At 35.6% G+C, this 16254-nt stretch overlaps 1 protein-coding gene across 2 annotated transcripts in view; it reads right to left on the bottom strand.

Annotated features, from left to right (window-relative positions):
• LRRK2 (leucine rich repeat kinase 2) overlaps window positions 1-16254 on the bottom strand; it is a 253844-nt gene that overhangs the window by 54637 nt on the left and 182953 nt on the right. For both annotated transcript variants that reach the window (XM_072654313.1, XM_072654315.1), the window contains 3 exons: window positions 5338-5492; window positions 734-880; window positions 219-410 (listed from right to left, as the gene is read on the bottom strand). In XM_072654313.1, coding sequence (XP_072510414.1) covers window positions 219-410; window positions 734-880; window positions 5338-5492 — 494 coding nt within the window. The remainder of the gene's footprint in view (window positions 1-218; window positions 411-733; window positions 881-5337; window positions 5493-16254) is intronic.

Raw genomic sequence — 16254 nt, 5'->3', positions numbered from 1 at the left:
TGACTTGCCCAGGATCACATAATTAGAAGCTGTAATTGAACCTAGGTCTTCCTGATTCTGATGCCAGCTCTCGTCCACTCCACACACACACACACACACACACAAACACACAGACACACACACATATAGTGTAATGTAGTTCTCAAATGAACACATCTCTTCATTAAAGGATATATCTTAATTAGTGCTATATCTTAGAAAATTATTAAAGCACATACCTTCTTCAGTTTTCTTCATTAAATCATCAAGTAATATTTTTTGTTGTGCTTCACCATCATTAAAACTATATAAAGCCCATTTCTTTAACAATGTTTCTCCTTCACCACAGACATCTATTTCCAATAAACCAGGAAACCATTCTTCCATGAGAGAATCTATGTGGTCTACAACTTGTCCCAAAATAATACAGCCTATACAATCCAAGAAATAGTTCATTAAAATCATATCCAAATGATATGTTATGTAATATAGTATACATACTGTAATTATACATATAGTTTTTATATAATTAATATAATAGTAATTATATGTAATTGATATATACGTATAGTATAATAATATTGTAATATAATATATATAATAGATATATAATTAATATAATAATATAACACAATATATTTGTGATATTTCACGTATAGCTATGTAACAAATAGCTTGTAACTGTAGAGGGAAAAACAAGCACATGTGTATTTTTCAAACAACGTAAGACAATATTTAGGATCAACTGATTTACCTTTTCTGCATGAAGGTGCTGTAATTTTCAAAAAACTCTCTGAGCTATTGTCCAAAGTTGAAGATTCTACCAGACAATAGGCTTCAGGAGACCAATTCAGGTAGATTCCTTGTCTCCAATACATTCTGTTGGGGCGAAGGGCACGTTCTGAAGGAAATTTTAAAAAATCTTGTAACCTTCAACAATAAACTCCACCAGAACTGACACAAAATTCTCAAAACAAATGACATAAAACAAAAATTGAGTAGTTTTTGTTTGAAATGAAAAACACTGGCCAATTATAAAATCAATTCCAAAAAGATATTTCAAAATAATACTCTTGAAAAATTAAGAACTTCAGTGAGCTTTTGGACCTCTTTTTCCATTTGGCCGATTCTGCTTTTTAACCCATTCTTCTCCTCATTGGCTTTTTGGACCTCTTTTGCCATTTGGGTTAGTCTAATTTTAAAAGTGTTATTTTCTTCAGTGGATTTCTTTTGGGGAATGGGGGTCTCCTTTAGCAAGCTGTTGACTTGATTTTTATGATTTTCTAGCATCACTTTCATTTCTCTACCCAATTTTTCCTCTACCTCTTTTACTTGATTTTCAAAATCCTTTTTGAGCTCTTCCATGACCTGAGACCAATTAATATTTTTCTTGGAGTCTTTGGAAGCAGAAGCCTCAGCGTAGAGTAGTTGGAAGGGATATTTGTATGTGTATGAATGAATGTATGTGTGTATATACATATATATAATGTATATGTGTATCTATATATATGTATGTATATATTTGCATACATATGTAGAATGTATGCATACATGTGTATATTATATACTATATATATATACACACACATACACACACACAGAAAGACAGAGAGAGAGAGAGAAAGAGAGAGAGAGAGAGAGAGCACAGGGTGAGCTGCACATGAAAGGATGATATCTAAAAAAGAAAATTAAGTGTTGAGAGGAATATACTAGGAGAAAGAGAAAGGGAGAAGTAGAATGTTGTAAATCATCTCACATAAAAGAGGCAAGAAAGAGTTTTTACAATGGAAAGGAAGAGGGAGAAGGTAAAAGAGAATAAGTGAGCCTTCTTTTCACTGGATTTGACTTCAGGAGGGAATAACATACAGACTCAGTTGGGTATGGAAATCTATCTTATCCTACAGGAAAGCGGGGTCGAAAGGGATAAGAGAGAGGGGATAATAAAAGGGACTGCAGATTGGGGGAAGGGGTAATCAGAAGCAAACAGTTTGGTAGAGGGACAGGTCAAAGGACAGAATAGAATAAATGGAGGGTGGGACAGGATAGAGGTAAATACAGTTATTCTTTCCTATCATGAATGTTATGGAAGTGTTTTGCATGAATACCTATGTATAAATTATATTGAATTGCTTGCCTTCTCAATGAGGGTGGGTGGGTGGGGAAGGGGGAAGGAAAATAATATGAAGCTCAAAGTTTTAAAAATGAAGGTTAAAAATTGTTTACATGCAACTAGAAAATAAGAAATATAGGGAAATGAGGTATAGAAATCTATCTTGCCCTACAGGAAAACAAAAGGGAAGCAGGGGGAGCGTGATAGAAGGGAGGACAGATTGGGGGTAGGTGGAGGGGAAGATGGGGAGAAAATGTGGAATTCAAATTTTGTGGAAGTGAATGTTGAAAACTGAAAATAAATAAATTTAAAGTGAAAGAAAGAAAAATTAAGAACTATCTTTACCATTGAAATCTTTATCTTTAAAAATCAAAACTGAGTTCACATGTCCATTGATCAACTTAGAAATATGTCAATTTCCATTAAAAATAACAGCAACAACCTTATTCCGCTATACAAATTGTTGTGGTTATATAGTTTTATTGCAATTAACCCAGGAGGAAATTCAGTCAAAGAAAGGTATTCAACATTTTTCTTCCTATCAGAGACAGTGTTGAAATCTTAATGTCCTAACCCATTTTTTCCAATTCCAATTATTCATCAGTAATGAAATATAACAAGATCTTCTTGTTGAGACGCATTTCAAAATAAAGGTACAGCTCACTTATCAGAATCCTGTCACACATAGGTCCAAGTTTTCATGTTAGAAGTACAGTAAATTATATTTACTTTAGTAGAATTTGATTAAATCTTTCTAAAATTTACTGTAGGCTTTCATAGCTACTTAGTGAATGCTGAATTTTTTGGTGCTTCATGATTATTATGAATATTAATTACTATGCTATGCTATAATTATGGGAAATATCGCTAACTGTGTTACATTATTAACCTCAGACTTCTATGTTTTTTTAATCATTTCCTATCAACTCCCTCACTATTATTCTGTTAGCTGTCATTTCTTGCTGCTGTTCCAATGCCTGCTTCTAGCTACCCCTATCCTTTTAATGGGTTACTTCTTCCACAAGTTGGGAAACTAGATGACAAAGTTTGTGAGAAGAGTGATTAGGCCCTGCTTGAAGACCTAGGAAGGCATTCCTATGAGTTAAACGCATGATCTTTATTTTAGCACATGGATACTATGGATAAACAATGGATAAATACGGATAAAAAATGGAGGTAATAACAACACCTGCTGTTCATGGATATTGTGAAGACCAAATGAGATACTTGTAAAGTGCTTAGCACAGTGGCTGGAACAATTTTCACCCAATGATATCTCTGAGATACTACCTCTTTCACATATGAGCATTTTGGTTGATGAAAGGGAAACACAATGAACATCTGGGTAGGGAAAATTTATTTTTAAAAATCAACTTAAAACAGAAGTAACATGGTGATTAGAGACAGGCTGTTCTCAGAATCAGATAGAGAAATGCTCATCAGATACATGTACTGTAAGGACCTGTAAAAGTCAAAGCAAAGAGTAATGATAACTGCAGGATATGGTTGTTCATTGGCTTATATATATTCAATAAGCCACATAATTATTTGGAGAATATGAGAAAATTATATAAAGACTGAAAGAATAATACCTGACAAAAAAGTGAAATAATTGAGTTTCACATCACTGCTTATAAGGAGGCACTGATATGAGGTTTTAGAATAATAATAATTGTAGTAGTAGTAGTAGTAGTAGTAGTAGTGGTAGTGGTAGTAGTAGTAGTAGTAATAGAAGCTAATATTTACATAGTGTTTTAAGATTGACAAAGTGCTTTACAAATATTATCTCATTTTATCCTCACAATAACTCTGGAAGATAGCTTCTGTTATTATTACCGTTTTACAGATAAGGAACGTGAGGTTGACAGTATTTAAGTGACAGTATCTGAGATTGGATTTGAATTCAGGTCTTCCTGGCTCAAGGTCCAATATGCAATGTACTGTGCCAACTAGGTGCCAAAAAATAAAAAAAAAAAAAAGCAGACTAAGAGTAGAATAGGAGAAAATAAGGAGAAAGTTAGACATGAGTTGTAACATAAAGAACATAAGGCAATAAGAAAATCTGCTTATAGAAGACAGAAAGCAGCAAGCTAGCAGTGCTAAATCAGATGACAAATCTGACCACTGATTGGCTCTGAAACTTTAGTAAGCTCCTTGGAGGAGAGCTAAATTCTGCTGGGTAGGGAAATATCTGAACTTAAGCTCCCTAGAGCCAACCATATAGCCTAAGAGAAGGGAAATTTCTCAGGGGTGTCCGTGTTACTCTCTACTGACCTTTTTTGCTTTTCAGAGAGAAAAATTCTCAAATCTAAGGAGCTCCTTAGCTCTCTAGATTAAGAGAACTGTTTATTACTGCAGTAACCTGACAAAAAAGTTCTAAGAGTCTACTACTGCACTGGCAGCCCAAGAGTAGCAGAGAAGCAGTTTCATCCAGGAGGGGAGCCATGAGGACCAGAAGGGAAATAGCAGAAAAGTGGTGTTTTTTTTTTCCTCACCAGTGATTCATGATAGAGACTGGCCTTCAGAGAACAAGCAAGACCTGCTATTCAGAGCAGTGAATTGTCCTGGGCACATGGGTACTCTTTATTTTCCTTTTAGATTTCTTTAAGTGTGTGCCGACTTTTCTCCAAGGACACTACATTTATGGAGAAATGTGACTAAGACTTACAGATGGTTAGGTATATTTTGATTATTCCTGCTTTGTCTTTTATTATTCTTATTCTTGCTCTTGTCTACTGGTATAAAATTAAATGCTGTTGTGGCAACTAATTTTGTGTAAATGAGAAGACACTGGTGGGGCCTCGAGAACTACAGTATTGAGTAACAGGAGCATATCTCTTCTAACACCAGGCTTACTCCTTGAGCTTTCATAAAAGAATCTGCGTAGTAGCAGTATGGCGTGCTTCCTTTTGGGAAATTCAGATCTGCAGTGAGTACAAGTTGGACACGTAAGCTAATCCAGAGAGGAAAGTGGTAGGTCTGCATTTTCTGGCTACCTGTTCATCTAAGGGGTTGGTGCTATGCCTGAGCTACATGTTTATTTTGGTTAGAGACCAAAATAATAGTGTAGAGACTAATGGTTCTCTGCTCTTCATGCATATTAAGTGTAAATAAGTGAGGTATTTTACTCATCATTATAGACAGTACTCATATGCCTTGCTACATTTTATTTCAAAATATTAAAAAATCTTTAAGGTCATTTCTCTAGCTAAAGAGTATCAGCAATTTTTCTGGCATTAAATACATACCTCTGCCTGAAAGCATGTAAGGAGAAATTTCAAGTAATCGATTGATCAGTCTGGACCAAAATCCCATGGGAAAATAGGGCATTTCATACAATCTAACAATAACTTCAGAGTTTTCACAGTGGGGAAGTTCTATTACAGGTCTTTGATCAGACAAACTAAAATGGAAAAAAGAAAATCATCATTCTACATTTTCATTAAAACATCAATCACATTAATTTGTTCCTATTGAGGATAACCAGTAAATTAAATACATATTTTTTTTAAAAAAAATCAAGAGTATTTCCCACCATTCCCATAAATGTATTTGTACATGTGATGAGGCAGATAGAGCAAACAGGATACAGGATGTGATATATGAGATAAAATGCAGGATGTGACTAGCCAGAAAGTACTCAAGAACACAATGCATCCAACCTCCCCTCCCACCCCCACCCATGGATTTATCTGTATGTTTTCACAAAGCCATCTCCCAACCACCTGACATTCCACAACTGCTCTTCCCCTTCCCTTTCCAGTTCTCCTGGCTTATCTGTATGCATTTACGAAGACGTTCCAGATTACCTGACATTCCAGGGCCTTGTTTTTCTGTCTTCTCCCATTCTCCTGTGTCCCCTTCCTCCTATCCTGTGAAACTTTATACAGACTTGACACCTAACCTGGCTAAGTGCTCTGCCATGGGGAGCAGACCCCACTGGGCACTCTGGGCTCCCATGGGAAATGGAGTCAGATGGGAGCATTACCCCCCAAAATATCTTTTATTTAACTTGGAGATGGTCCAAGCAAATTCATTCAAAAAACTGCAACCTACATGTTTATTCCTCGTAAATTCTGGTACACCCCAACATTTTGGGGTGTCTGTGATCCCCAAAATGTAGAAACCTGTATTTAGTCAGCCTGGAAGCTTGTAAAGCTGTATTAGGTGAAATATAGATAAAATTAAACAGAATTAGTCCTTACATGAAAATCCTACTAAGATACACTTAGGAAATATTGAGACAATAGGACAATCAACTAAATATTTTTAAAATTAAAGAAATGTAAAATGTTCGCATTAAAAAGAAGGGATTCATGTTCAACATGGAACAATAAGCAAAGTTAGTCTTGAAAGTCATATTTACTGACCACATTCATCTTATTTCCTATACCCTTGTCCTCACAGTGACTTGCTTTCTTTTAACCTCTTCCTCTTTTCTCAGTTTGTCACCCCTTCAAATTCACTTGTCTTCCTACCCTATCTATTCTTACCCACCAGTTTTCAACATGGTCAATCCCACTATTTGTTTTCTCTCCTGTTCTCCAAATTATATCAGATCTTTTCCACTTTTCTCACCTCCATTCCCTATTCCACCTTGCATCTCCCACACTCAGCCCAGATGTCATTTTCTATGTTATTGAGAAAATGGAAAGAGAGAGACTGGCATAGCAGAATGAGATGGGTTTCGAATGAGGAAAACACGGGTTTGAGTCAAGACAATGATTAGCTGGGTGACCCTAGCCAAGTCACCCTCTTAGTGCTCTAAAGCAGTGGTGTAAAACTCAAATGGGAATGGAGCCATTACACTATATAAGGTTCCCAGTAGGCTGCATATTGACTTATAAAACCATATACTAACATCTGGGTTCCAATGTATTTTTATTTATTTTGTTAAATACTTCCTAGTCACATTTTAATCTGTTTCTAGTCACACTGAACTCTCAGTCACACTGAGAGGGTATTTGACAACTCTGCTCTAGTCAACTTTTTCTGAAATAATAAGTTGTTGAAAATGTACTAATTCCATTACTAGAAGGTATTTTCTCATCTAGGAAATTCCTTTACAAATGAAAAAAGTAATTTACAAATCTTGGCCTATTCTTATTGAGAAGAGAAATGTCAAATAAGTGAGTTCTCCCAAACTGCAATCTGTTGATTCAGTGGAAAGCCTGGAGCTGTCTATAATTCAATCAGGCCAAACTTCAGCCCCCGGAGACCCTGTCTTTTTGAGGTCCTCTCAGGTTGTCTCAGGAAGACAATTGCTTTACCTCTTTATTTTTGCTGCTCTATGGTTCATTTCTTGGCAATTTTCTGTTGTGGAGGAAATATGGAGAGCCTAGAAATTTCCAACCTACTCTACCATTTTCCCAGAATGCCCCTCCTCAGAATTATTTTACTTGGGATTGCTTTGGTTAATGGTGAGGCTGATATTTTTTTTTTCAAGTGATTAACAGTTTGTTTCCTTTTTTGAAAAAAGATTTCACATTCTTTGACTATCTGTCCGTTGTAGACTGAATAACTTTTATTAATTTAGAGCAGTTTTAATATATTTTACATATCTTGCATATTTGCCCTATTTTTCCTGTTCTTTTTTTTAAATTAGCTTTTGTTAGTTTGAAAAAAAATTCTTTCTTTAGTATATTCAAGTACATCCACAAAACATCCTTCTATCAGTAAGTCTCAAATGAGGAAACTCCCTTTATCAATGTAGGAAAGAAATTGCCTAGAATACTAGGAATTAAGTAGCTTGCACAGAGTCCCAAAGCCAAGATTAGTGGAGGCACTTAAATGCAGGTTTTTCTGGCTGAGGTCAGATTTAGATCGACTGCATTACTCCTAGAAGTATATAAGCCCCAAAAGTAACCTAAAAGTCCAAAGTAAAGAAGTAGACTAGAAGAATGAGAGAGAAAAAAAAAATCACAAAATGCGTTTATTATGACAGGGAAGCTTGGAAGAATATAGTGACAGGAACACTTCTACAGCCCAGCCTCAAAGAAAAATGCAGGTTGGATACAAGTCCAACAAGAATTCCTAGAATAGTTGAAACAACAGTTTTTAAAAATAGAATTAAAAATATTTTTAAACTGAAATGACAGGAGTAAAGAAAAAATAAGAAAGGGACAAGAGCTTAGGAAGAAAAATAGAATAAGAGCATTTCCAGATTTGGAAAAGTGCTACAAAAGCTTACTGAAGAAAGCAACTTTTTAAAAACAAGAATTGGCCAAATCGAAGCTATTGTTTGTCCTTTGTACTCTTCCCTCCTTTAATCAGCTCAGATGAAAATAAGGTTCAAATGCTGCTTGCTTCCCCCCACTGCCTCTTCCATTGTATAAATTCTTGTGCAATCAATTTATGTGAAATAATTTTCTCTATTTCCCATTTCTCCCAGTGCATTCCTCTTCTCTGCCCTTTCATTTTTCTTTTGAGAGCATCAAGACATAACAGAATCATACTTGGGTCCTCTGACTATTAGATTCTCTCTAGAATCCCTGGTGATGATAAAGTTCTGACAATATGTATTGTCTCTCCAGTGTTTCCTCCTTGACCTAAGACTTATGGATTTTGTCATATTCCTTGGAGTGTCTTTTTTTCTTTTTTTTCAGGTGTATTCCTTTGATTTGTACTTTCTCCTCTATTTATCTGGACAGTTTTCCTTTAATTTTTTTGGCATGATTTTTCAGGAAATCCAATAATTCTTAAATTCTTCCTCTTCAGTCTTTTTTCCAGCTTAAGTTTTTTTCCTATGGAATATTTCCTATTTTCTGCCTTATTTTAAGTCTTTTGACTTTCATTATTTCCTGATGTCTCACAGAGTCATTTGTTTCTCTTTGTCCAATTCTAATTTTCAAGGAGCTATTTTCTCCAGTAAGGTTTTGTAACTATTTTACCAAGCTATAGATTCTCTTTTCATAACTTTCTTGTGTAACTCTCATTTCTTTCTCATTTTTCCTTCCAACTTTCTTATAAAAGAACACTATTGACTGTCCAGTCACCAGAACCACTACCCTCAGCATCATCCTCTAGACTTCATTCCCACTCAACAAACCTAATTAATCGACTGCCAAATTTTGTCATTTCAATCTTCACAATATTTCTTGTAGATATACTCTTCTCTCTATTCATACAGCCACAATCTTAGATCAGGCCTTCATTACCTCACTGGACTATTGGCTCTTCGCATTCTAATTCATCTGCCCTCAGCTGCCACAGGATAAGTTTTCCCCAAGCATTAGTCTGACCATGTCACCTATGACTCATTGAGCTCCAGCTGTTTTCTAATAGCTATAGAATTAAACATCAGTGGTTCTGTTTGGCTTCTAAATCCTATCATCATAACCTGATTCCTTCCTTCCCTGTCAGTCTTGTTAAAATTATTCCCTTCAACACTCTAAGGTTTGGCTACATTGGCTTACTTGTAGTTCTTCAAATAACATACTCAATCTCCTCTCTGGAGCTTTCATTCACCCCATAACTGAAATTCTCTGGTTCTTCACCTCCATCTCTTAGTTTCTCTGGTTGTCTTTAAGACTTAGATCAACAACAACAACAACAATGGGAAAATGACCTATTTGTAAAAATATATACAGCAGCTTTTTTTGTGGTGGCTAAAAATTGGAAATTGAGGAAATGCCCATCAGTTAGGGAATGGAAGAACATACTGTGGTATATGGTTGTGATAGAATATTACTGTGCCATAAGAAATTATGAACAGAATGATTTCAGAAAAAACTGACAAGACTTACATGAACTGATTCAGAGCAAAGTGAGCAGAACTGGGAGAACATTGAACACAGTAACAGCAATATTGTACAATAAACAACTGTGAATGATTTAGCTATTCTTAGCAATATGATCAATGATCCAAGAGAATCCCAAAGGGTTCATGATGAAAAATGCTATCTGCCTCCAGAGAAAGAACTGATATTAAGCATGCTATTTTTCGTTTTTTAAAAAATGTTTATTTATTTATTTTTGGTTTTCTACATTCATTTCCACAAAATTTTGAGTTCCAAATTTTCTCCCCATCTCTCCCCTTCCTCCAATCCATAACGTCTTGCTTTTTGATTGCCCCTTCCTTCAATATGCCCTCCTTGTTATCACACCCCTCCTTTCCCTTATCCTCATCTTCTCCCTTTTCTTGTTGGATAAAATAGATTTCTGTACCCCATTATCCGTATTTCTTCTTTCCCAGCTGTATGCAAAAACATTTCTCAGCATTCACTCCTAATACATTGAATCCCAACTTCTCATTTATCACTTATTTTGTTCAAGTTTTCTTTCAAACAATGACTAATATGGAAATATTTTATGTATTTTGCATATATTTCACCTATATCAGACTGCTTATCATTTTAGGGAGGGGGAAGGGAAGGAAGAATAGAATTTAGAACTCAAAACTTTAGAATGAAGTAATAAATTGTTTTTACATGTAATTGGGGGAAAAATAAAGTATTTTCTAAAAAGGTCAAATCCCACCTTAAAAAAAAATATTTTCTTGTCCATGCTGGAAATGCAAAGACTACTTACAAGTATTATCATACTATATTGCTGGAAGTTTTGATATGCTCCATTTCCAACCTAAGCCTGCTTTCTCTTTCCTTAGACATCTCCCTCCCTTTCCTCCCACCCCCCACACCTCCATCTCCAATACTGATACTCAACTGGCAGAGCCCACTTAGCTTTGGGTACGTTTATGACATCTCAAAATTTAGGATCCAGGTGTTTTGTTTATCGCAGTTCTCAAAGAGTACAGCGATTCTATACTATATAAATTCAGCCTGTTTTCTCAGTTGAGTTGTTGTAGGTAGTAAATACGGTTTTCTAATATTTCTTTTTCTAACATTTCTCATTGACTCATTGAAATATTGAGTTCTGTTTCTTCCATTTGCTTTTTCAGAAACTTGTTATCTTCCTTCTCTTCAAAGCTTTTTTTATCCTTCCGTTTTTGTCTTCAAGAGACCTAATTTCATGCTTTGAAATATTCTGGTTTAATTTCTTACATCCATTCTTAGAATCTTTAGTAAACAAGCTCTTTTTAATTTTTTACCTGAGGTCCTCATGTACTTATTATGGGGTTATTTTCTTGGTTTTATTGCTTGAATTTCTCAATTGATAATATTTTTGCCATTACATTTGAGTTTTTCTGTTTACTTTTATCTCTCAGTTAAATTTTCTTGGCTAAAATTGTATACTAGGGGCAATATCTGGGCAGTGGTTTCTGGATAGTGTGGGTCTCTTTTTGCCTCTTCTGCAACTTTGGCCTGGAGTCCTAGAAAGCTCAGAACAGAATTGAGATCCCACCTCCATTCACATTCTGTCTTAACTCCTGTTTTTCTTCGTCTCCTGATGACCCAGGAGATGCTGCTTTCTCAGTTTCCTTTTTCTTGTAAAATTACCAACTAGATATTGGGCATCTTTTCTGCTATAGCTGCTATAAGTCCCAAATGAATTTCAGAAATCTGGCAGGTTTCAGGCTTTCTGTAGGACCCCAGTACACCTTTGTTCTGTCTTCAATCCACTGATCTACTGATGTGATCAGAGATTACACTGGCCTCAGATTCCCCTGATGTATCCCCCTTAAAAGTGCCTATGGATTAATGGTCTTCTCTTGTGTGTAGTCCTTGACTATATAGAAAAACTTTATGATGTATATAGGTCTTTGGTTTTACTTCTCTAGTGTTCTTTTTCCATATTGATAGGAGATTCTTAGAGGATTTAAGAACGATCATCTTTACTGAAAGACTGAAGCATTTTCCAAAGCAAGCTTGTTAAATATTGAATCCTTACCCCATGTTTTATTTTGCATGTGTTTAGCAAACGTAAATCTATACAGTTCGTTGGATATCTGTTCTGTTCTATTGTTCTACTTAGTCTATTCAACAGATCTATTTTTCTAATTTTGCCCACCACTAAGTATTTTGACAACAGTTCCTAATCTCAGTCTTCATACTCCAGTTTCTCTGAAGAATTCAAAACTACTAACCACTGCCTTCTTTTTGAATCTTTCCCCTCTCTTGACTCCTATTAGCACTTATCTTAATTTTTCTCTTACCTCTCTGAATCCTCTGTCTTCACTGACTTTTTTTTTCCTTTTTCAATCCCAAAATATCAGCTTTCTATCCTTCTATTTTTGTTTTTTTCTACACACTATGTTTTTCTCTACACAATACATACACAAACATACATACACACACCTATATACATATATATGCATGCACATACACACATAAATATAAAAAGACATATAAATACATATATACCCATATATGTAATTTTTTCTTTTATGACTCTTCATTGATGTTTTCTGTGGGTCAATCCCATTCAGAAAAAAAAAAGTCCTTATCCCTGGACTAGATGATTGCCAAGATCTTTCTGGTAGTTTATGATCTTTATTCTACCCCCTAAGCAAAGGTATCCCCTTTATTTTGATGATCTCTCAGGTTCAAATCCAGTCATAATCTCTCCCAAAAAATACTCTCATTTATCTAACCAGATACCTTAATCTTTATATCCCACAGAACTTCATATTCAGTATATCAAATAATAACTTTTTATTATTGTAATATATCTATATTATATTATTAATATTAATTAATATTATATATATTATAAATAATAGTTCTTTAAAGTAAGCAAAGCATGCATACATTCATCTCAATTGCATTTCACAAAGTTGTGATGTAGGTATTGTAGATTTTTGTGATTCTACATCTAATACTCTAGATTATAGCACTCTACCTCTCAAACTAGCCCTAATCTCTTCCTCTCCTCTCACCTCCAGTTTCAGTATTTCCATTGATGGTAGCACCTAGTGTTAGTTACAGAACCTCAAATACTCAAATGTTTTTATTTTTTATCCTTCTCTCTCATTCCCAACATCCAACATGCCAGGTTCTATAGCATGATCACTTAGTGGTTGAATACCAGAAAAAGAGTCAAAAGGTATCCAAATTTGTATTATATCTCTGACACTTGGTGGCTTTGTTTGCACTGGCATGGAGGATACTAAGCTAGGCCTTTACACATTACCTGGGTTTGACACACCCTGTGATACAGATTACATTTCAAGAGAGAGGTGCCTGGGCTAGGGCACAAATAGTGCTATATTTCATGTGAGAATTTAGGGAACAGTGTTGGATGGTAGCCCATGTTACCTAGCATAAAATGTTTGTTTATTTCATGCATCCTGGAAGTATCTGCATGAGTGGCAAAGTTCCTAACAACTACCACCTCAAACTTCAGGTGGCTTCTTCTGTTCTGTGTATACTGCATATGCCACTACCTGAGTATCATTTCCAAGGATAAAAAAGAAGATAAGCAAATTTTGTTGCTCAACTGAAGTCAGAGTGAAAGCCACAATTATCAATACACATCTTTGTCTTATTCTTCATGACCATGAAGTCTAAAAAAACATTTTTCTTAGTTTTTGCTTGTGCTTGGTCAAGCATCTACATTACTGTAATATCTAAGGTAAGGACAGATACCAGTGGTAACTACCTATAGCATCTGATCAAGTTATTATTTTCTAAGTTTCGTTTCCTCATTCACAATATGGGGCTAAAAATACTTAATTGCCTACCCACTTCAGATGAGATAATATATGTAAAATACTTTGTAAAAAGATACAGCATAAATATCATTTATTATAATCATCACTAATACATCTCTCATATTTCCCCTTCTCTTAACTCCCACTACCACCACCCCAGTTCAGACCCTCAAATATCTTTCTCCTCTCCTACTATAATTCCCCACGGAGTCTCTTTGATTTTGGCAAAATACTATTTCTATTGCACTGGTCTGACTATGTCACTCCCTGATCAAATACCTTCAATGATTCTTTACTGCTCCCTATTATTAATAGAAACTCTTTCAAACCCTATCATTTTATATTCCTGCCAAAATGACTACTTACTATCCTTGAATTTGTCATTCATCCTATCTTTGTGCCTAGAAGGCCCTTTCTCCTCATTTCCACATCTTAGAATTTAAGACTCCTTTTAAGACTGTGCTCATTTCTGTTTATCTTTTCCTGATGGCCCCCCCACCCCCGTTGTTTGTGCTGAATTTCTCCTTAAATTGTCTCTTGTGCATATACTTATTTGTTTACATGTTGTATCTACTCAGTGAAATGCATCTTCCATGAGAACTGTTCCCTTTTCTTTCATATGAAAAATTCTAGTCAGAAAATCCCTATGATGACAAGAAGAGAAAATATTTTATTTCTACCTAAAAATAGTACAAATTGAACAGAATAATCTAATGTCTGTTCCTATAACCATTATCCTGAGGTAGCTTTTATTCTCCATAAATTGAGAGGATTGTGTTGTAATACTTGTTAAGTAATGATGAAGAAATGTGAAAAGAATAATTATGTATTCGAAAACAGAATGGCACCTCCAATTTTGTGTACTGGTGGATAATAAGCAGTTTAAAACAGGGCTGCTAAGCTGCACAGTAGATAGAGTGCGAGTTGAAGTCTGAAAGACTCATCTTCCTGAATTTAAACATGAGGTCAGACACATTAATGGTGTGACCAAGGGAAAAGTCACTTAACCCTGTGTGGGAAACAAAGGAAGGAATTCTGTTTCCACAGGGTTAAATCTCCTCCTAGCTTGGAATGACAGTAGCTAATCCGAGTTGTGACCTAGCATGATCAGATAAAAGGTCAGAAACTTGTGTGCAGGCTTGAGGAGCTGTTTGAGGGAAAGCCTACCAGAGAGAAGAACATGAAATGAGGTGTTCAGGAGGCCTCATTTAGCCAATAGATCATGAGGGTGGAGATTCCAATTTGAAACAGTATAAAGGGGCTTGCATTGGTATGAATAATTGTAATATTCCCCTAGGAGCTATTGGTTCATTCAGGGGGAATTGAACTTAAAAATTAATAAAAGCTTTCCTGATTTCACAAGTATTGTTCTTTGTTTAAGGTGAGCATGTTTCTCACAGTTGGGGGCTCATTTTTCACACCGTTTGCCTCAGTTTCTGCATTTGTAAAATGAGCTAGAGAAAGAACTTGTTGTGGTTTGGGATGCTGGGAATGCAAGGGGGTCTGCCTGAACAGAATTCGACCACTGAAGCCCTCTTTCAGTCAGTCTCGTTATATATAACACCAGTTAGGCAGACAAGATTCCTAGTGAATCTGCAGTATTGTGAAGGCGGTAGGAGCAAGCAAGATCCTTAGAAAATCTGTGCAATTTAAAGGGAGTAAGATTGGTACTTATATAAAAGAAAAGGCAGTAAGAAGATCTGGATGGCATTAAGTAGCAGTAAACAGCCTGGGGCAGGCCAAGTGCAGACAGTGAAAGGAGTTAAGTGATCAGAGAATCAGAGTGAAAGGATAGTTAAAAAGATTATTGAGTATCTAGCCAGACTGGGATGCACCAGATGCCTCAGGCAAAACCCCAGGGACTGAGCAATGTGTGGGAAAGTTCAGGGGCTAGGTTGCATTCAAAGACATGGTCTTTTCCTTGTAGGGGTTCAGGTCCCATAACTCCATCAAAACCATGCCAGTATCATTGCCAAAACCTCAAATCTGTTAAGAAGAGTACAAAACAACTGAAAAAAAACCAAACAGATCTATGATTCCTTTATATAAACTCTTTTCAAGGTTTTCCTATAGAGTCTGTCATGGCAGTCATATTTTAACATAAAATATAATTTGTAAATAAGAAAATGATAGTATATAAAAATCTGCTTCTATAAAATACATTGCTGTCAATCAATATAACTTTCCTTTTTAAACATGTTCAGTGGTATGCTAGAGCCAGATTCTAGAGGCTCTAGATTCAAGAGCTGATAATTAATTGTGTGATAATTAATTCATTATGAGCATTTATGTCTCAGAAAAAGTTAAATGCTACAAATCAAGGCTTAGATTTATTGTTTTGTTGGTTGTCTAGACTTAAGAAAGTTATGGAGAAAATGTTAATAATTGTGGGAGGCAAGAAAGTTCAGTTTTTTTTCCACATTCTTAGGTGACAAGGGTTGTGACCTAGCATGGACAGGTTAGAGGTCAGAAACTAATACTCAAACCCAAGGAGCTGTGTGAGGAAGAGCCTATCAGAGAGGAGAACATGGAGTCTCATGGCCAGGGGATGGTTCTGCGGGAGATCCAAAGCTAGGAAAACAGTATAAGAAGTTCCATCTTCCTGCACGTATTG

The sequence above is a fragment of the Notamacropus eugenii genome, chromosome 3 (assembly GCF_028372415.1).
Source record: "Notamacropus eugenii isolate mMacEug1 chromosome 3, mMacEug1.pri_v2, whole genome shotgun sequence".
Lineage (NCBI taxonomy): Eukaryota > Metazoa > Chordata > Mammalia > Diprotodontia > Macropodidae > Notamacropus > Notamacropus eugenii.
Note: the sequence above shows the minus strand (reverse complement) of the source record. Positions and strands in the feature narration are given on the sequence as shown.